The following is a 21834-nucleotide window of genomic DNA, read 5'->3' on the forward strand; positions in this document are numbered from 1 at the left end:
TAAGTCCCTGTAGCTGCTTTACATTTACATGTGTTTGAACAGTATTTCTTCCCCGGGGTTCTTTCTCTGCCTTTGGCACTGCATCACTTCAAATACTGGCACTCAGTGATTGTGTATTCGAATAAGGAAGAGTCCACGATCGGGAACCTCACCGAGCAGGAGGTACAGAAACTGCAAGGCCACAGCAGCCTTTTAGAGGAAATGACAAGCAGGGTTGTTGCACTGGATCTATTCATGGGATCAGATCTATTTACTGATTGTTTGTAAAATCAGCATTGGTCGAGGACGGTGTTTCTTATGCTCTCATTGTTTGTTCTTGCCTGAATGTAGCCTTTCTCGGGAGAAAGGGGGAGTTTTCGTAAAAGAGCCTGCTGCCATTGCCGATTCAATTGTTCAGGGTTGTAAATTTATCAGTTGGACATTGTATGCTGTGTAATCAGGTAGCACCTTGTCACCCGCAATAGGGGAAACATTTATTTGGAGATGGGACAAAAGAATACTGGTCTTGAAAGGCTGTAGAGCAACTTTAGCATGGAATTTCTTTATCAGAGAAGGTAGGAATGGAAATTGTGAAATCACTCCCCCTTTCATAGAATCTCTAAGTGTAGAAGGAGACCATTCAGCCCATCCAGTCCGCACCAACCCTCAGAAAGAGCACCCTACCTGGGCCCACTCCCCCACCCTATGCCCATAACCCCAGCCAACCGTTCAACACTAAGGGGCAATTTTATCATGGCCAATCCACCTAACCTGCACGTCTTTGGGCTGTGGGAGGAAACCGGAGCACCCGGAGGAAACCCACGCAGACACTGGGAGAGCGTGCAGACTCCGTACAGACAGCCATGGCAGGAATTGAAACTGGATGCAGGGGCTGGTTTAGCTCACTGGGCTAAATCGCTGGCTTTTAAAGCAGACCAAGCAGGCCAGCAACACGATTCAATTCCCGCACCAGCCTCCCCGGACAGGCGCTGGAATGTGGCGACTAGGGGCTTTTCACAGTAACTTCATTGAAGCCTACTCGTGACAATAAGCGATTTTCATTTTTTTTTCATTCATTTAGGTGCTGTGAGGCAACAGTACTCACATCTCTGCCTCTGTGCCACCCTCCCTCTGCCTTTCCCCCTCCCATCCGCTCGCCCTGCCCTCTCCCCACTCGCCCATTCCCATCTTCTCTTCTCCCCCCCTCCCCACTCCCTCCTCCCCACTCCCTCCTCCCCACTCCCTCCTCCCCTCCCCTTCTCCCCTCCCCTTCTCCTACCCCATTCCCTTCTCCCCCTCTCCTTCATTCCCTTTTCCCTCTCCCCCTCTCACTCACCTTGATGAAGTGGAGGGGTTTAACTCTCAGGGATAATAATGTTCTTTGGGGAGTTGGGGTGGGGGGGGGGGGAGGAGTTGTTGATTATCTATAGGGGATGGTGATGTTGGAGGGATTTATTTCAAGGTGATTTTCAGGGATTTATCTGGAGGAGATGTGACCGGGCGGTTAATTTGTAGATGTAATATCGAAGATGGTCATTTTGTGGGCTTTATCTCGGAGTTTGTGATTTGGGGGTGGGTGGTTTACCTGTAGGAGATGATGTTGAAGGGGGGGGGGTGGGTTATTTGAGATGACGATTTTACAGCATTAATTCATCTGAACTTCAATAGTTAACGTTCCATGTGTATAACATTGTCTGGCTTGTCTCTTGAACTTTCCCCAGCCCCTCAAACTTCCAAAACCATCACACTCGTCAATTCTGATCTCTTCACCTCTCCCAGTTGTACTCCACCATTGACCTTCAGTTGCTGAGGCTCTGGAATTCCCTCGCTGAACCTCTCAATGTCTTACATTACCAGTGAAGACCTGCCTCTTTTACAAACTATCATTCATGTGTCCCAGTCATCCTGGTGTATCTCATTTGTTCAGTTTCTACTCCGATGAAGTACCATGGGGAATTCTACAATGAGTTGTGTGAACGGAAATATTTGTAGTTAAGTGCCAAACCCCCCCTCCTGTATACACAGCTCACCTTGTATGACTGGAAGGGACAGAGTACACATTTAACAGTAAGTAAACAGATAACGGCTAGATATCACAAAAAAAACAGGAAGTTTCGTGGCTACAGGACAGCATAGATTGGGACCTGAATATTCAAGGATATGCGACTTTCAGGAAGGATAGGAAGTTTGGAAAAGGTGGAGGGTTGGCTCTATTAATTAAAGATGACACTAGCACAGGAGAGAGGGATGACCTAAGTTCAGGAAACCAGGGTAGAGAAGCGCCTGGCGTAGAGATGAAAAATGATAACAGCAGGTAGTCACTTTTGAAAATGGGTACAGACCCTCCAGCAATGATCACATGAAAGGATGGGATATCAAAGAAGAAATAGTGGGAGCTTGTCAGAAAGGTATGCCGATTGTCACGGGGGATTTGAATCTACATGTAGACTGGAATAATCAAATGGGCAAAAGTCATATAGATGACAAAGTCATAGAGTGCTTTTGGGATAATTTCTTAAATCAGCAGATTCTGGATCCAATCCGAGATGGTGATGCTAGACCCAGTATTGGGCAATGAGATTGGATTAATTAATAATTAACCATAATGAAGGTGCCCCGAGATAGCAGTGAACATAATATGGTTGAATTTTACGTTCTGTTTGAGGGAGAGAAGAGTGGATCTAACATTTTAAATAAGGGCAATTATGAAGATGAATGGAGAACGAGCGAAAGGGAACTGGTAATTTACATTAAGGGACATCTCAATAGAGGTGCAGTGAGTGACATTTAAGGGGATATTTCAGAATGCACAGAACTCCAGTGAGAAAGGGGAGGACCAATAATCCGTGGTTAACTAAAAAAACAGTTAAAGTTAGGATTAAACCTAAACAAAAACATATAATTATGCAAAGCTGGGTGGCAGGTCAGAACATTGGACAGAGGGTGGCGCAGTGATTAGCACTGCTACCTCATGACACTGAGAACCCAGGTTCGATCCCGGCCCCGGCTCACTGTCCGTGTAGAGTCTCCCCGTGTCTGCATGGGTCTCACCCCCACAACCCAAAGCTGTGCAGGGTAGGTGGATTGGCTGTGCTAAAGTACCCTTCAATGGGAAAATCTTTTTTTTAAACTCAGAACATTGGACAGAATCTAAAAAATAGCAATAGAATGACCAAAAGATTAATCAGGAGGGATAAATTGAGGCACAAGAGAAAGCTAGCTAGAAATATGTAGACAGATAGTTAAAAAGAGTTAAAGCGCGCTTAGGTCCTGTACATTTGTCTGGGAATTTAATAATACCAAATAAGGAGATGTGAGATAAATTGAGCAGCTGTTTTACACCGGCCTTCACGATCGAAGAAACAATTAGCGTCCCTGAAATAGCTGTAAATCAGGAATTGGAAGAGAAGGAGGAACTCAAGAAAATTACAATCACCAGGAAGAGGTGAGTAACAAGTTGTTGGAATTGCAGGTTGACAAAGTCCTTGAGCCTGAGGAATTTCATCCGAGTGTCATTTAAAAAAAGTGGCAAGTGAGATAGCTGATACGTTGGTTTTCATTTTCCAAATTTCCCAGATTCAGTGAAAGTTCAGTTACATTGGAAAATAACAAATGTAGCTCCTTTATTCAAAATGGGAGGTAGACAGATGCTGGAAACTATAGGCCAGTTAGCCGAACGTCTTTCACCAAGAAAATGTTAGAAGCTATTATTAAAGAAGTTAATAGGGTATTTAGATAAATTCACGGCAATCAGGTAGAATCTACATGGTTTTGTGACGGGGAAACCATGTTTAACCAATTTATTGGAGTTCTTTGCAGAAGTAACCTGTCCTGTGGATAAAGGGGAACCAGTGGATGTACTGTACTTAGATTTCCAGAAAGTATTTGAGAAAAATGCTTTGTCAAAGGTTATTACAGAAAATCAAAGGTCATGGTGTAGGGGGTAACATATTTACATTGATAGAAGATTGGTTAGTTAACAGGAAACAGAGTAGGCATAAATTTTCTGATTAGTGGGATGTGACAAGTGGATTACTGCAGGGATCTGTGCTCGTCACAATTTATATAAATAATTTGGATGCTAAATCTTTTGTTTCTTTAGAAAAAAAAAAAATTAGAGTACACAATTCATTTTTTCCAATTAAGGGGCAATTTAGCATGACCAATCCACCTACCCTGCACATGTTTAGGTTGTGGGGGTGAAACCCACGCAAACACGGGGAGAATGTGCAAACTCCACACGGACAGTGACCGTGACCAGAGCCGGGATCGAACCTGGGACCTCGGCGCCGTGAGGCAGCAGTGCTAACCACTGCGTCGCTGTGCTGCCCTATGGCTGCGAAATCTGCTGACGACAGAAAGATAGGTTCAGAAGAGGACACAAGTTGCCCACAAAAGGATAGATAGGTTAGGTGAGTGGGCAAAGATCTGGCAAATGGAGTATGTGGGAAAATGTGAAATGCTCTATTGGCAGGACAGATAAAATAGAAGCATATTATCTAACTTTGCAGAGCTCTGGGTGCAGAGGGATCTGGGTGTCCTATTGCATGAATTATAAAAGGTTAGTATTCATGTGCATCAAATAATTCGCAAAGCTATTGGATGTTAGCATTCATTGTGAGGAGGAATACAAACAGGGAGGTTCTGCTTCAGTTGTATAGGTCATTGGTGGGACCACATCTGGAATAATGTGTACAGTGTTGGTCTCCTTAATTAAGGAAAGATGTAAATGCATCGGAAACAGTTCTGAGAAAGTTTACTGGACTAATTCCAGGAATGGGAAGATTATCTTCTGAGGAAAAGTTGGAGAAGGTTGGACTTGAAGAGATTTGAAAAGTAAGAGATAACTTGATTGAAAGATATTTTGACCTGAGGGGTATTGACAGGACGGATGTGGAGAATCCACAACGAGGTGAGCTTTTTCTTGGGGGATGCGAGACTCTGAAATTATTTTCCACAAAAGCTGATTGGCCAGAGTTTTGGATTATCTTTTAAGGCAGAGCTAGCTAGATTGTTCATAAACAAGGGGGTGAAAGGTTATCCGAGTTTCGATTAAAATCAGATCAGCCATGATCTTACCGGTGGAGCAGGCTCGAGGTGGAAGTGGCCGACTCCTGTTCCTGGTTTGTGTGTTTGTCAAACTGGTTTTCAGTCATGCCCATCAGATTGTAACATTACATAACACACTCCGATTCTGTCTGTCTGCATTCCAGCACACAGACTGGAATTACATAACGCACTCCGATTCTGACTATCTGCATTCCAGCATACAGACTGGAATTCTTTCTGGTCGGTTTTCATCTCGGCTACAGAATTTCACCAAATGGCGTGATAAGTCACATGTACTGAGGTTGGGGGGGGGGGGGGGAGAACATCTGTTCGAGAGTGGGTTGCGGGAGATCAATCTTCCGGCACGGTGCTTCACGGCGCTGAGGACCCAGGTTCAATTCCGACCTCGGGTGTCTGTCTGTGTGGAGTCTGCATGTTCTCCCCGTGTCTGCGTGGGTTTTCTCCGGGTGCTCCAGTTTCCTCCCACAGTCCAAAGATTTGCAGGTTAGGTGGGGATTGGCCATGTAAATCGCCCCTTAGAATCCAAAGTTTAGGTGAGGTTGGGTTACGGGTATAGGGTGGGGGTGCTCTTTTGGAGAGTCAGTGCAGACTCGATGGCAGAGGCTGGACGTGGACAGCGCTGCTCGGCAAAAGCATTTGTTGTCCGTGCCTGATTGTGCTGGAGAAAGTGATGCTGAGTCACCTGCCCACAGCACGTGGTGTAATACACCCAGATAAACCTGGATGGCTCAGTAACAAGGAATGTTGTTCGAGAGTGTTTAGATTTTCGTATCTAAAGAGGATATCAGCACCTCACAGTCAGTCACATGTGAAAGGTAAAACCTGTTTCATAGATTTCATAGAATTTACAGTGCAGAAGGAGGCCATTCGGCCCATCGAGTCTGCACCGGCTCTTGGAAATAGCACCCTACCCAAGCCCACACCTCCACCCTATCCCCATAACCCAGTAACCTCACCCAATTTTGGACACTAAGGGCAATTGATCACGGCCAATCCACCTAACCTGCACAGCTTTGGACTGTGGGAGGAAACCGGAGGAAACCCACGCGCACACGGGGAGAATGTGCAGACTCCACACAGACAGTGACCCAGCGGGGATTCGAACCTGGGACCCTGGAGCTGTGAAGCAATTGTGCTAACCACTGTGCTTCTGTGCCGCCCCACAGAGATGGGAGTGTCCAGGAATTTTAGTAATATCTAAAAGCCGACCTCTTTGACCAGGCTTTCTGTCGGTGTTTTCATTTCTCCACTGGCTTGTGGCAGTTTGTGTTTGACTCCACTCCTGTAATAAAAATCAAGGGGATGATTCGCTGACTCAAGCTAAAGCTCGTAGAACGGGCACGTTTAGCAGCTGTCTACAGCGCTCAGAAACATCCCGCCACCCAATGGCACTTTGATGTATTGTTTGGCCTCCGAGAGTTTTGACCCTCCTAGGCTGCACTTTGAGGGATTGCCTGCTGGAAGGGAGAAGCAGGGCCGCAGGAAAGGCTCCTCGCAGATCGGGGCTCCACTTCGTCATTTTGTCTGGCAACCCCAATCATTCCCCCCCCCCCCCTCACTCTGTAGCTCTCTCTCTCCTCACTCCTCCAACATTGGGGAGGTTTCTGAGAACTCCTCTCCAGCTGGCAAGGGATACGTTTGTATGAAACAGTACTAAATGGCACCCTGGAGACGTCACCCAGGTGCGACCGGTGTCTTCTCTGGCCATAAGGCTCATTTAGTTTGACTGATAGAAATGAGGCTATGACAGGTGAGGACCTTGAGATGATTGTTATCACTAAGGAGGGAGCGATGGACAAGCTAATGGGGTTAAAGGTCAACAAGTCTCCTGGCCCTGATGGAATGCATCCCAGAGTGCTAAAAGAGATGGCTAGGAAAATTTCAAATGCACTAGTGATAATTTACCAAACTTCACTAGACTGGGGTGGGCTCGGCAAATTGGAAATTAGCAAACGGGACACCACTGTTTAAAAAAGGAGGTAGGCAGAAAGCTGGTAATTATAGGCCAATGAGCTTAACTTCGGTAGTAGGGAAGATGCTGGAATCTATCATCAAGGAAGAAATAGCGAGGCATCTGCATGGAAATTGTCCCATTCAGCAGACGCAGCATGGGTTCATAAAGGGCAGGTCGTGCCTAACTAATTTAGTGGAATTATTTGAGGACATTACCAGTGCAGTAGATAACGGGGACCCAATGGATGTGGTATATCTGGATTTCCAGAAAGCCTTTGACAAGGTGCCACACAAAAGGTTGCTGCACAAGATACAGATGCATGGCATTAAGGGTAAAGTAGTAGCATGGATAGAGGTTTGGTTAATTAATAGAAAGCAAAGAGTGGGGATTAATGGGTGTTTCTCTGGTTGGCAATCAGTAGCTAGTGATGTCCCCAGGGATCAGTATTGGGCCCACAATTGTTCACAATTTACATAGATGATTTGGAGTTGGAGACCAAGGGCAATGTGTCAAAGTTTGCAGACGAAGCAAAATGAGTGGTAAAGCAAAAAGTGCAGAGGATACCGGAAGTGTGCAGAGGGATTTGGATAGGTTAAGTGAATGGGCTAGGGTCTGGCAGATGGAATACAATGTTGACAAATGTGAGGTTGTCCATTTTGGTCGGAATAACAGCAAAAGGAGAAAATATTTAAATGAGAAAATATAGGGCAGCGCGGTGGCCTAGTGGTTAGCACAACCGCCTCACGGCGCTGAGGTCCCAGGTTCGATCCCGGCTCTGGGTCACTGTCTGTGTGGAGTTTGTACATTCTCCCCGTGTCTGCGTGGGTTTCGCCCCCACAACCCAAAAATGTGCAAGGTAGGTGGATTGGCCACGCTAAATTGCCCCTTAATTGGAAAAAATAATTGGGTAATCTAAATTTAAAAAAAAAAAAATGAGAAAATATTAAAACATGCTACTGTGCAGAGAGACTAGTGTATGAGTCGCAAAAAGTTGGTTTAAGAAGGCAAATGGAGTTTTGTCCTTCATTGCTAGAGGGATGGAGTTTAAGACTAGGGAGGTTATGCTGCAATTGTATAAGGTGTTAGTGAGGCCACACCTGGAGTATTGTGTACAGTTTTGGTCTCCTTACCTGAGAAAGGACGTACTGGCGCTGGAGGGTGTGCAGAGGAGATTCACTAGGTTAATCCCAGAGCTGAAGGGGTTGGATTATGAGGAGAGGTTGAGTAGACTGGGACTGTACTCGTTGGAATTTAGACGAATGAGGGGGGATCTTATAGAAACATATAAAATTATGAAGGGAATAGATAGGATAGATGCGGGCAGGTTGTTTCCACTGGCGGGTGAAAGCAGAACTAGGGGACATAGCCTCAAAATAAGGGGAAGTAGATTTAGGACTGAGTTGAGGAGGAACTTCTTCACCCAAAGGGTTGTGAATCTATGGAATTCCTTGCCCAGTGAAGCAGTAGAGGCTCCTTCATTAAATGTTTTTAAGATAAAGATAGTTTTTGAAGAATAAAGGGATTAAGGGTTATGGTGTTCGGGCCGGAAAGTGGAGCTGAGTCCACAAAAGATCAGCCATGATCTAATTGAATGGCGGAGCAGGCTCGAGGGGCCAGATGGCCTACTCCTGCTCCTAGTTCTTATGTTCTTATGTAAATATTCAGATTGGGATCCGGCCCAGCTAGGGCGGGATCCAGTTCACGTCTGGATGGCTCTCACAGGATTTGGTGCCTGACCAGGAGGCCAATTTGGAGCTTGTGTGTACCAGATCCTAAAGGGGGTGTCCAAAGGGATGCTTTTATATTGTGCCCTTCACAACTCCCGCCTGTCACAAAATGCTTTGCAGCTAAAGAAGGCATTTTGAAGTGTGGGCAGTTATAACGTGAGAAACATAGCAGCAATTTGCATGCAGCAAGGTCCCACAGTCAGAAGTATGATAATGATCAGATAACGTGTATTTGTAATGTTGTGAGATAAGTATTGGTAAAGAAACCATGGAAATTGAAAATACTGCATTGGGATTGAACATGTTCACTTGAGAGGGTAGTTAGGACCTTGGTCTGGTACCTTATCTGTGACAATGCAGCACTCCCTCAGGACTGTACTACCCTCCTGCATGCTTCACCCGATGCTTGTGTTTATGTATTTACACTGTATATTTTCTGTTTGCCCCGTTATCTATTTTCTTTCCATGTACGGAATGATCTGTCTGAACCTATGCGGAACAATACTTTTCACTGTACCTCGGTACACGTGACAATAAATCAATCCAATTCAAACCTGATAGGAAGAGTATTATTTGAATGGTGATATATTGGGAAGTGTGGATGTACAAAGGGATCTGGGTGTCCTTGTACACCAGTAAATGAAAGTAGACAGGTAGGTGCAGCAACGATCAGAAAGGTAAATGACATGTTGGCCTTCATTGCAAGAGTTTAGGATTTGAGTTTAGATATAGGGATGCCCTACTGCAGTTATACAGGGTCTTTGTGAGACCACATCTGGAGTATTACGTGCAGTTTTGCTTGCCATAGAGTGAGTTCATTAGGCTGATACCGAGATTGACGGGACTGTCCTGTGAGGCGAGTTTGGTTCGACTAGCCTGTATTCACCGAAACTTTGAGGATAAGAGGCAATCTGATTGAAATGTATTAAATTCTAACCAGGCTTGAGTTAGCACTGTTGCTTCACAGTGCCAGGGTCCCGGTTTGATTCCCGGCTTCGTTCACTGTCTGTGTCTGCGTGGGTTTCCTCCGAGTGCTCCAGTTTCCTCCCACTAATCCCGAAAGACATACTGTTAGGTGAATTGGCCAGTCTGAATTTTCCCTCATGTACCCGAACAGGCGCCGGAATGTGGCGACTAGGGGATTTTCACAGTAACTTCATGGCAGTGTTAATGTAAGCCTACTTGTGACACTTAATAAAGATGATTATTAGTGGAATGCCAGCCTGGATTATGGTTACAAGTTTCTGGAGTGGGATCTGAGACCATGACCAGCTGACTCAGAGGCAAGAGTTCTGCCATTGATTCAAGGGTAATTCTTGTTCTGATTGTTTTATGACACCAAAGCGCTCTGTAAGTTCAAGTTGTTACTGGATCAAGTCAGCAACCCCTTATTTCCAGCTAGATTCCACACTAATAACACTGGTCCTAATTTCCTCCAGTTATGCAACCTGTTCTCCGGCTCACCTGAGAACCCTATTTGGTTATCCTGGTTTGGGGTTGACCTGGAGCAGTGTTCCAGGCTGCATCATAAGATGTCACGAGGAAAAACGACCTTCATCCAGACCATGTCTCCTTATAACTGGAAACTGTGATGCTGCATAATCAGATTACAGCAGAATACTGCGAATAACAGCATGGAATATGATTGAAAACTTGAGGTGAAGGGGCTGCAATTTTTGTCTCATTCTGTGTTTCTTTTGCCAGGTCAATGACCAAGTGGTTCTCGAAGGTGGCATTTCAGATGCCGCATCAGGAAATCATTGACGGCTTGAAGATTTGTATGGTGGCATCCCTGAAGAAATATTATGAGGTAGTAAAGAAAGAAATGACAAGTCAACGCTCTGTATGCGTTTCAGTATTTATGTATTTTAACCAAGATTCTCACACACAATAGTTTGGGGACAAGATATTCTCAATTACAGGGTTCTCCTTCCATCTGCCTCTGCTTCTGTCCTCTTTGCAACATCAGTTCCTTGTTCAGAATCAGTGTGCCCAGCTAGCCTTTCTGTGTGGAATTTGCTTCTGATTGTCATTTATTTCTCTGTCCTCCCTCTAAATAAACATGGTGATACCAGTACTCTTAGATGAGGCAGAAAACTCCCTTCTTGGATGGGAGGAGAGTGAGAAACATAGAAAATAGAAGCAGGAGGAGGCCATTCGGCCCTTCAAACCTGCTCCGCCATTCATTGTGATCATGACTGATCACCCAGCTCAATACCCTGATCCCGCCTTCTCCCCATGTCCCTTGATCCCTTTAGCCCCAAGAGCTACATGCAATTCCTTCTTGAAATCCGTGTTTTGGGCTCAACTACTTTCTGTGGGACACTTCCGGTGGCGGCAATGCACGTTCGGCAGCTCCCGCTGAAAAAGGACTTTGGGGCTCTTTTCAGGGCCCCCAACGGAACATTGTTGGCAAATCCCGACGTGGGAAGAGGACAGGAGTCAATCCCTACGGTCCTATGGTCCGGACCAGGAGTGGGGTAAGAAGAAAAACGGTGGAAGCACCCCTGGAAAAGCGGGGGAAGAAAAAAAAAATGTCGGCCGGCGGAGGAGTGGAGGCAGTGGGCGCAGGAGCAGCAGGCGACTCTGCTGCGCTGCTTCCAGGAGCTGAAGTTAGAGCTGCTGGAGTCGCTGAAGGTAACCAATAGGGAGTTGATGGAGGCTCAGACAGTCCAGGGGGCCGTGATCCAGGAGCTGCAGCAGCAGGCATCCGAAAGGGAGGATGAGGCCGTCGCAGGGAAGGTGGAGATGCACGAGGCGCTCCATAAAAGGTGGCAGGAGCGGTTCGAGGAGCTGGACAACCGGTCGAGGCGGAATAATTTGCGGATCCTGGGCCTCACGGAGGGGCTGGAGGGGTCGGACCTGGTGGCCTATGTGGTTGTTATGTTGAACTCGCTGATGGGGGCTGGGTCCTTCCAGGGGCCCCTGGAGTTAGAGGGGGCCCACAGAATTCTGGCTAGGAGGCCCAAGCAGAACGAGCCGCCGCGGGCGGTGTTGGTGCGGTTTCATCGATTCGTGGATCGTGAGTGTGTGCTCCGGTGGGCCAAGAAGGAGCGGAGAACACGGAGGTGCGGATCTTCCAGGACTGGAGTGCGGAGGTGGCGAAGCGGAGGGCTGGGTTCAACCAGACGAAGGCGGTGCTCCACAGACGGAGCGTGAAGTTTGGCATGTTGCAGCCGGCTCGTCTGTGGGTCACCTATAAGGATCGGCACCGTTATTTTGAGTCCCCGGAGGAGGTGTGGGCCTTTGTGCAGGCCGAGAAACTGGACTCAAACTGAGGGTCTAAGATGGGGGATGTTGTATAATAATGTACTTGTATTTGCTCTGTTTAATGTAAGATGTGGGTTGGCCTTGGGGTGGGTGGGGTGATGTCGTTATGTTTTGTATGGGTTTTTCTGTGTGGGTCTGGTGGACGGGTTTGGGCAGGGGGGTAAACGGGGAGTTCGGGGAGCTGGTGGGGGGACTGACAATGGGAGTTGCCCTAGAGGAGGCGGGGCTGGGCCGGGCGAAAGCTTGGGCTTTTCTCGGATTTCCCGCGCTGGGAGATGGTGGGGGCGGAGTTGGGGCTGAGAAGCGCGGGCCGTTGCTAGCTGTTTTCTTTTCCCGTGCAAGAGCGGCGGGGAGGAGGACCCGCAGATGGGCACGATGAAGGAGGGGTAGTCCCACGTGGGGAGGAGTCGGAGGTAGGGCGGGAGTCGCCGGGGTCAGCAGAAGTTAGCTGGCTCATGGGAGAGCTATGGAGGGAGGGGCGCAGCTAGGAGGGGTCCTAGCCTGGGGGGGAGGGGGGTACTGAGTATCTGCTGAAACGGTCAGGAAGGAGCTGGAGGATGCAGGGGGTGCTGGAGGCGGGAGTTGCCGCTGTGGGGAACTGGCAGAGTGGGGGACGCTGGCCGGTGGTGGGCAAGGGATGGGGTATGGCTAATCGGCAGGGAAGGGGGGCAGGGAGCCCTCTGATCCGGCTGACAACCTGGAATGTGAGGGGGCTGAATGGGCCGGTCAAACGGGCCCGGGTGTTTGCGCACCTGAAGGCGGATGTGGCCATGCTCCAAGAGACACACCTGAGAGTGGTGGACCAGGTTCGGCTGAGGAAGGGATGGGTGGGCCAAGTATTTCACTCAGGGCTGGATGAGAAGACTCGGGGGGGTGGCGATCCTGGTGGGGAAGAAGGTAACGTTTGAGGCGTTAAATGTGGTGGCGGGAGGTATATGATGGTGAGTGGTAAGCTGCAGGGGGAGCAGGTGGTGTTGGTGAATGTTTACGCCCCAAATTGGGACGATGCGGGGTTTATGCAACGTATGTTGGGCCGCATTCCGGACCTGGAGGTGGGGGGCCTGATCATGGGGGGGGGGGGGAGACTTCAACGCGGTACTGGATCCCCCATTGGATCGATCCAAGTCCCGGACGGGTAGGAGGCCGGCGGCGGCTAAGGTGTTGAGGGGATTTATGGACCAGATGGGGGGGTGGATCCCTGGAGGTTTGCGAGGCCAAGGGCCAGGGAGTACTCGTTTTTTCTCTCACGTGCATAAGGCCTATTCGAGGATTGATTTTTTTTTTGTCCTGAGCAGGGGGTTGGTGTCGAGGGTGGAGGATGTGGAATACTCCGCCATTGCCATTTCAGATCATGCCCCGCACTGGGTGGACCTTGGGCTGGGGGAAGAGAGGGACCAACGTCCGCTCTGGCGCTTGGAGGTGGGGCTGCTGGCAGACGAGGAGGTGGCCGAGAGGGTTCGGGGGTGTATCGAGAGGTACCTTGAGGCCAACGACAACGGGGAGGTCCGAATGGGGACGGTCTGGGAGGCATTGAAGGCAGTGATGAGGGGGGAATTGATCTCCATCCGAACCCATAGGGAGAGGGGGGAGCAGAGGGAGAGGGAGAGACTGATAGGGGAGATGGTGAGGGTGGATAGGAGATATGCGGAGGCTCTGGAGGGGGGATTGCTAGGGGACAGACGTAGCCTTCAGGCCAGATTTGACCTATTGACTACCAGAAAGGCGGAAGCTCAGTGGAGGAAAGCACAGGGAGCGGTGTATGAATACGGGGAGAAGGAGAGCAGGATGCTGGCACACCAGCTCCGAAAGCGGGACGCGGCCAGGGAGATTGGGGGAGTGGTGGATAGCGCTGGGAAGGTGGTGCGGAGGTGGGTAGATGTTAATGGGGTCTTCAGGGACTTTTATGGGGAACTGTACCGGTCGGAACCCCCGGTGGAGGGGGGTGGAATGGGGCGCTTCTTGGACAAGCTGCGATTTCCGAGGGTGGAGGAGGAGCAGGTGGAAGGACTAGGGGCGCCGATCGAGCTGGAGGAGGTGGTCAAAGGGAGCATGCAGTCGGGGAAGGGGCCGGGCCCAGATGGGTTTCCGGCGGAATTTTATAAAAGGTATGTGGACCTGTTGGGCCCCCTGTTGGTCCGGACCTTTAACGAGGCAAGGGGAGGGGGGGGGGGCTTTGCCCCCAACTATGTCACGGACGCTGATTTCCTTGATCCTGAAGCGGGACAAGGACCCTCTGCAGTGTGGGTTATATAGGCCGATTTCGCTGCTAAATGTCGACACCAAGCTGCTGGCAAAGATCCTAGCCACAAGAACAGAGGATTGCGTGCCGGGGGTCATTCATGAGGACCAGACGGGGTTTGTGAAGGGAAGGCAGTTGAATACGAACGTACGAAGGCTCCTCAACGTTATTATAATGCCGGCTGTGGAAGGGGAGGCGGAGATAGTGGTGGCATTAGATGCGGAGAAGGCCTTTGATCGGGTTGAGTGGGAGTATCTGTGGGAGGTGTTGGAGAGGTTTGGGTTTGGGGAGGGGTTTATCCGTTGGGTGAGGCTGCTCTATGAGGCCCCGATGGCGAGTGTAGCCACAAATAGGAGGAGGTCAGAGTACTTTCAGCTGTACCGGGGGACGAGACAGGGGTGCCCCCTGTCCCCCTTGCTCTTCGCGTTGGCGATTGAGGGAGTCGGGGAACTGGAGGGGCCTGTTGCGAGGTGGGGAGGAGCATCGAGTGTCGCTGTACGCAGACGACCTGTTGCTGTATGTGGCGGACCAGGTGGGGGGGGATGCCGGAGGTGATGAGGATTCTTCGTGAATTCGGGGGTTTCTCTGGGTATAAGTTGAACCTGGGCAAGAGCGAGTTGTTCGTGGTGCACCCGGGGGATCAGGAGGAGGGGATTGGTAGGCTCCCACTGAAGCAGGCAGGGAAGAGCTTCAGGTACCTAGGTGTCCAGGTGGCTGGGAGTTGGGGGGGCCCTGCACAAGCTCAACCTCTCAAGGTTGGTGGAGCAGATGGAGGAGGAGTTCAAAAGTGGGATATATTACTGTTGTCACTGGCGGGGAGGGTGCAATCCGTTAAGATGACGGTGCTCCCGAGGTTTTTGTTCCTGTTCCAGTGCCTCCCCATCCTTATCCCGAAGGCCTTTTTTAGGAAGGTCAACAGGAGTATTACGGGATTTGTGTGGGCGCATGGGACTCCGAGGGTGAGAAGAGTGTTCCTGGAACGGGGCAGGGATAGGGGGGAGCTGGCGCTGCCCAACCTCTGTGGGTACTATTGGGCTGCCAACGCAGCGATGGTGCGTTAGTGGATAATGGAGGAGGAAGGGGCAGCATGGAAGAGGATTGTGGTGGCGTCATCTGTGGGCACGAGCCTGGAAGCACTGGTAACGGCGCTGTTGCCGCTCCCTCCAACGAGGTATACCACGAGCCTGGTGGTGGTGGCTACCCTCAAATTTGGGAGCAATGGAGACGGCATAGGGGAGAAGTGGGGGGCTCGATGGAGGCCCCGATATGGGGGAACCATCGGTTTGTCCCAGGGAGCATTAATGGCGGATTTCTCGGCTGGCACAGGGTAAGGGTTAGGAGGTTGAGGGACCTGTTTGTGGAGGGGAGGTTCGCGAGATTGGGGGAGTTAGAGGGGAAATTTGGGCTCCCCGGGGAACATGTTTAGGTACATGCAGGTGAGGGCGTTTGCCAGGCGGCAGGTAGAGGAGTTCCCCTTGCTGCCCTCACGTGGGGTGCGGGACAGGGTGCCCTCGGGGGTGTGGGTTGAAGGAGGGAGGATTTCGGATATATACCGGGTAATGCAGGAGGTAGACGAGGCCTCGGTGGAGGAACTGAAGGGTAAATGGGAAGAGGAGCTGGGTGAGGAGATTGAGGAGGGCACGTGGGCGGATGCCCTGGAGAGAGTGAATTCCTCCTCTTCCTGTGCGAGGCTTAGCCTCATACAGTTCAAGGTGCTACATAGGGCCCACGTGACTGGGACGAGGATGAGTAGGTTTTTCGGGGGCTAGGTACTCTGGGAGCCCAGCGAACCATGCCCATAAGTTTTGGGCGTGCCCAGCGCTGGGGGAGTTTTGGAAGGGGGTAGCAAGGACGGTGTCGAGGGTGGTGGGATCCAGGGTCAAGCCAGGCTGGGGACTCGCAATTTTTGGGGTTGCAGTGGAGCCGGGAGTGCAGGAGGCGAAAGAGGCCGGTGTTCTGGCCTTTGCGTCCCTAGTAGCCCAGCGGAGGATCTTGCTCCAGTGGAAGGATGTGAGCCCCCAAGTGTGGAGGCCTGGATCAATGATATGGCGGGGTTCATTAAATTGGAGAAGGTGAAATTTGCCCTGAGGGGATCAGTACAGGGGTTCTTTAGGTGGTGGCAGCCTTTCCTGGACTTCCTGGCGGAACGGTAGGGAAATAGGCCGACAGCAGCAGCATGGCGGGGGGGGGGGGGGGGGGGGGGTTGGTTCGGTGGGTTTGTGGGATGTGGCGGGTGTTATCTCTTTCCCTTTTGTTTGTTCTTGGGTTTTTACCGAGGTTGTTTTGTTAATATTGTTGTGGTGTTTAGATTTTGTAAAAATTATTTTTTAAAAAACTACTTTTTGTGATAATGGATTCCAAAGATCCACAGTGGATGAATAAATTCCTCCTAACCTCAGTCCTAAAAGGTTTATCCCTTATCCTCAAACTATGACCATCTGAATCTACCCTGTATAGTCCTGTTAGAATTTTGTAAGTTTCTATGCGATCCCCTCTCACTCTTCTAAACTCCAATGAATATAATCCGAACCAATTTAGTCTCTCCTCATATGACAGCCCCACCATCCCAAGAATCAGCCTGGTTAACCTTCACTGCACTCCCTCCATCGCAAGAACATCCTTCCTCAGATAAGGATACCAAAACTGCACACAATACTCCAGGTGTGACCTCACCAATGCCCTATAAAATTGTAGTAAAACATCCCTATTCCTGTACTCAAATCCTCTCCTGATGAATACCAATGTACCATTTGCCTTTTTTTTTTACTGCCTGTGCGCTTACTTTCAGCGACTGATGCAATAGAACACCAAAGTCTCGCTGAGTATCCCCCTCTCTCAATTTACACCTTCAAATAATAATCTGACTTCCTATTTTTGCTACGGAAGTGGATAACCTCACATTTATCCACATTATACTGTGTCTGCCATGCACGAGCCCACTCACCCAGCCTGTCCAAATCCCACTGAAGCATCTCTGCATCCTCCTCACAGCTCACCCTCCCATCCAACTTTGTATCTGCAAATTTGGAGATGATATATTTAGTTCCCTCGTTAATATATTTTCATATATAATGTGAACAGTTGGGGTCCCAGCACAGATATCTGCGGTACCCACTAGTCACTGCCTGCCAATCAGAAAAAGACCCATTTATTCCAACTTTTTGCTTCCTGTCTGCGGACCAGCTTTCTATCCATCTCAAGACACTACCCACAATCCTGTGCACTTTAACTTTACATATTAATCTGCTATTTGAGACCTTGTCGAAAGCCTTCTGAAGGTCTGAATCTTTCTGGTTAACTCTGTTAGTTACACCTTTAAAGAATTCTAATAGATTTGTCAAGCATGATTTTCTTTGCATAAATCCATGCTGACTTTGGCTGATTGCACGACTGCTTTCCAAATGCTGTGCTGTGAAATCCTTGATAATGGACGTTTAGAAACTTCTGCACTACCGATCTTAGGCTCACTGGTCCGTAGTTCCCTGTCTTATCTCTACCTCCCTTTTTGAATTGTGGAGTTGCATTTGTTACCCTTCAATCTATAGGAACCATTCCAGAGTCCAAATAATTTTGGAAAATGACCACCACTGGATCTACTATATCTTGTGCCCCTTCCTTAAGTACTCTGGGATGAAGATTATCAGGCCCTGGGGATTTGTCCATCTTCATGTATGGAGTTCAATCCAGGCAAATGTGAGGTGATGCATTTTGGAAGATCTAATTCAAGAGCGGACTATATGGTCAATGGAAGAGTCCTAGGGAAAATTGATGTGCAGAGAGATCTGGGAGTTCAGGTCCATTGGACCCTGAAGGTGGCAACGCAGGTTGATAGAGTGGTCAAGAAGGCAAACAGCACGCTTGCCTTCATCGGACGGGGTATTGAGTACAAGAGTCGGCAGGTCATGTTACATTTGTATAGGACTTTGGTTAGGCCACATTTGGAATACTGCGTGCAGTTCTGGTTGCCACATTACCAGAAGGGTGTGGATGCCTTGGAGAGGGTGCAGAGGAGGTTCACCAGGATGTTGCCTGGTATGGAGGGTGCTAGCTATGAAGAAAGGTTGAGTAGATTAGGATTGTTTTTGTTGGAAAGACGGAGGTTGAGGGGGGACCTGATTGAGGTCTACAAAATTATGAGAGGTATGGACAGGGTGGATAGCAACAAGCTTTTTCCAAGAGTGGGGGTGTCAATTACAAGGGGTCACGATTTCAAGGTGAGAGGGGGAAAGTTTAAGGGAGATGTGCGTGGAAAGTTTTTTACGCAGAGGGTGGTGGGTGTCTGGAACGCTTTACCAGCGGAGGTGGTCGAGGCGGGCACGATAGCATCATTTCAGATGCATCTAGACCAGGGGTGGGCAAACTTTTCCGTGCAAGGGCCACGTTCAGAAATTCACAATTTTAAAGGGCCGCATAGTATATTAAGTAAAATAATTACTTCACCCGGTTATGATTCTGGGTGCCTCATATAGAACACAGAACATAGAACAGCACAGAACAGGCCCTTCGGCCCTCGATGTTGTGCCGAGCAATGATCACCCTACTCAAGTCAACGTATCCACCCTATACCAGTAAGTAACCCAACAGCCCCCCCCCCCCCATTAACCTTAAAAAAAGAGAATTTTTTTTTAAATTTAAAAAAAAAAAAATTTTTTTTTTTTTAATGACTTGGTGGGCCGCATAAAGACCTTTGGCGGGCCGCATGCAGCCCGCGGGCCGTAGTTTGCCCACCCCTGATCTAGACAGATATATGAACGGGTGGGGAACAGAGGGAAGTAGATCCTTGGAAAATAGGCAACAGGTTTAGATGAAGGATCGGGATCGGCGCAGGCTGGGAGGGCCGAAGGGCCTGTTCCTGTGCTGTAATTTTCTTTGTCTTTGTTTTTGTTTTTTAATCCCATTAATTTCCCCAAACCCATTTCTTTACTAATACTAATTTCCTTCAGCTCCTCACTAAAATCTTTGCTGCTCAGAAGGTCCGGCGCATTATTCAATGTCTTCCTTTGTGAAGACAGAAGGCTCTCTTTTTCTCTGTCAGAAAGGAAGGCAGTCAGTGCTGTCCTGACATGACGGGAATAGTCCCGGTGACAGAAGATTGACAGGAAATAGTTGTGGAATATTACAGGGGTGTAAGTGGCACCTTTAACAGTATTGCTGATCAATTATCCTTCCCTACATTTACAATGGGCATGGATACAAGGCATCTACTTAGAATGGGCAGGGGTAGAAGGCACCAACTCTGCAGTCCCCCTCCTTCCAGCAGACAGTTTCTCTCTTTCATCTTGTCCCTTATTTTGAGTTCTATCCTTCTCATGTTGAACATAGGAAAAGACATTATGGAGATAGTAGCCCTGATTTGAACTGGGCGAGTGTAGTTTGACTGGTGGCAGTGGCCTTGACTGGCTGCAATGAGCAGAGAGTGGCTGGGGTCTGACATATTTTGCCAAGCTTTCACTGACACAGTACCTTCACCCTTCTGTGCAGATAAACCACTGTCTCCCTGAGAAGATTGCCGTGTACCGGGATGGAGTGTCTGATAGCCAGCTGAATACGGTGACAGACTACGAACTTCCTCAGCTGTTGAAGTGCTTTGAGGTGTTCAGCGATTATCACCCTAAGATGATGGTGATTGTGGTACAGAAGAGGATCAGCACCAATTTGTACGCACAGGCAGGATCGGGCAGGCTCGAGGTGCCACCTCCTGGAACTGTGATGGACCACACTGTCACCAACAAGGAATGGTGAGTTGCGGTCACGAGTCAACAGACTGAGCATCAATGTTTCAAAGTACCGTTAACCCAGGGCCGTCTTCTTGCAGCTGTTCTAGATTTGTGTTGATGGAGCCCTGGTAGCCGCTGTCTGGCTTGATGTGAGAGCTACCCTCTGGTCTGATAATGCACCGTGTATGATGCAAGAGGCACAGCTCTGGAAAGTGAAGCACAGGCATTAAAAATGAGCATTGCTTTCACAGAAAATGCTCACTCTCGAACACTGATGTGGTAAAACAAGGCCCCTGTACATTGTGCCATGGGAGAAACCTGGTGTTCTGCAGCAATAACCTTTCCATTTCAGGCTGTATCTGGCAGTATCCATTCCTAAGAAGCATCAAAAAATAGGATATGAATCCAAAACTTCATTCCGTTAACCTACTAAACCGTTATCTCGGACCCTGCTTTTTGCTAGCCTTCTTGTCCAGAGTGTGTTGCTGGGGTACAAGTCTGATATGTTGATGTCCTCTTTGTTTGGCCTAGTTTGTCCTCCCTCTGTTCCTAGTCTCAGAACTGTTTAAGTAACTTAAGCAGCAGCTGAAAGTTTCCCCTACCTTAAATTGGGCACACTATCTGTCCTTTGTACTCTTGTGCTATTTGCATTGTTCACTGCCCGATGTGACCATCAATTCACTCGAGACACGATAGGAAGTAAACTGTGGTTTTAATAGGCTTACAACTGAGCCTGCCTGCGACCAGAAGAACTGAGGGCAGGCTCACAAAGTGGCAGCACTTTATACTTCCGGTAGTGGGAGGGGCCATGGGCGGAGCCGAGGTTGGAGCCCTGTACAAGCTCCTCATCTCCCCCTGTGGGCAGAGCCGCGCAACGGCTCACAGACAGAGCCCACAGGGACACAATGCTGTACAGTGTGAATTACATGATGTACATTCACCACACTGCCCGACCGGTGCCATTGTGTATGAAACAGCGCATTTGTGAGATTAGTTCCTTTCAACGCTCATTGTGCTTTTTCTGTTTTGAAGGACCGACTTCTTCCTTTTGGCCCATACCGTTCGACAAGGTTGTGGAATCCCAACGCACTACATCTGTGTATTCAACAGTCTGAAGCTTAGTCCGGACCACATGCAGAGGTAAGGCGGGCAGGACAGAGCATGGCATAGAAAGCATTAAAAAAAGTTTTGCATTTTACAAAGAAAAGATTGGGGAGGTGAGATTTGTAAATTTATGTACGGGCTATCTCATCCTGTGCTTCAGAACTCTGGTTATGCAGAGAGCTGGTTCGTAATGCAGAGCAAGGCCAGCAGCGCGGATTCAATTCCCAGACTGGCTGAGGCTATTCAGAAAGGCCCCGTCTTCTCGCCCTGCTCTTCGCCCGAGGTGTGGTGATCCACATGTTAAATCACCACCAATCAGCTCAACCCCTCAAAGGGGAAAGCAGCCTGTGGTCAACGAATAAGGACAGCCTCAGACTAAAGGGACAATTCTTTAAAACAGAGATGAGGAGGAATTTCTTCAGCTGGTGAATCTGTGGAATTCTATGTCACAGAAGGCTGTGGAGGCGAAATCACTTGAGTGTCTTTAGACAGAGATAGATAGGTTCTTGATCAATTAGGGGATCAGGGGTTATGGGGAGAAGGCAGGAAAATGGGGATGAGAAAAATATCAGCCATGATTGAATGGCGGAGCGGACTCGATGGGCCGAGTGGCCTGATTCTGCTCCTATATCTTGCCATCTGGGACTATGGTGACTTTGTGCAGAGAATGAAGCTCACAAGTAGTCTGAGTGAATTGGGTTGGAAGACCTTGCGTAATTGAATCACACCACAAACCGTAGTAAACAATTCGAGGAAGGTATAAAATATTTACAC

General features: G+C 48.8%; 1 protein-coding gene across 5 annotated transcripts in view; it reads left to right on the top strand.

Annotated features, from left to right (window-relative positions):
- The window catches only part of piwil2 (piwi-like RNA-mediated gene silencing 2), a 73961-nt gene that overhangs the window by 45709 nt on the left and 6418 nt on the right, over positions 1–21834 (top strand). For all 5 annotated transcript variants that reach the window (XM_038785474.1, XM_038785478.1, XM_038785475.1 and 2 more), the window contains exons 20-22: positions 10435–10540; positions 19721–19977; positions 20989–21096. In XM_038785474.1, the coding sequence (XP_038641402.1) occupies positions 10435–10540; positions 19721–19977; positions 20989–21096 (471 nt within the window). The remainder of the gene's footprint in view (positions 1–10434; positions 10541–19720; positions 19978–20988; positions 21097–21834) is intronic.

The sequence above is a fragment of the Scyliorhinus canicula genome, chromosome 26, assembly GCF_902713615.1.
Source record: "Scyliorhinus canicula chromosome 26, sScyCan1.1, whole genome shotgun sequence".
NCBI lineage: Eukaryota > Metazoa > Chordata > Chondrichthyes > Carcharhiniformes > Scyliorhinidae > Scyliorhinus > Scyliorhinus canicula.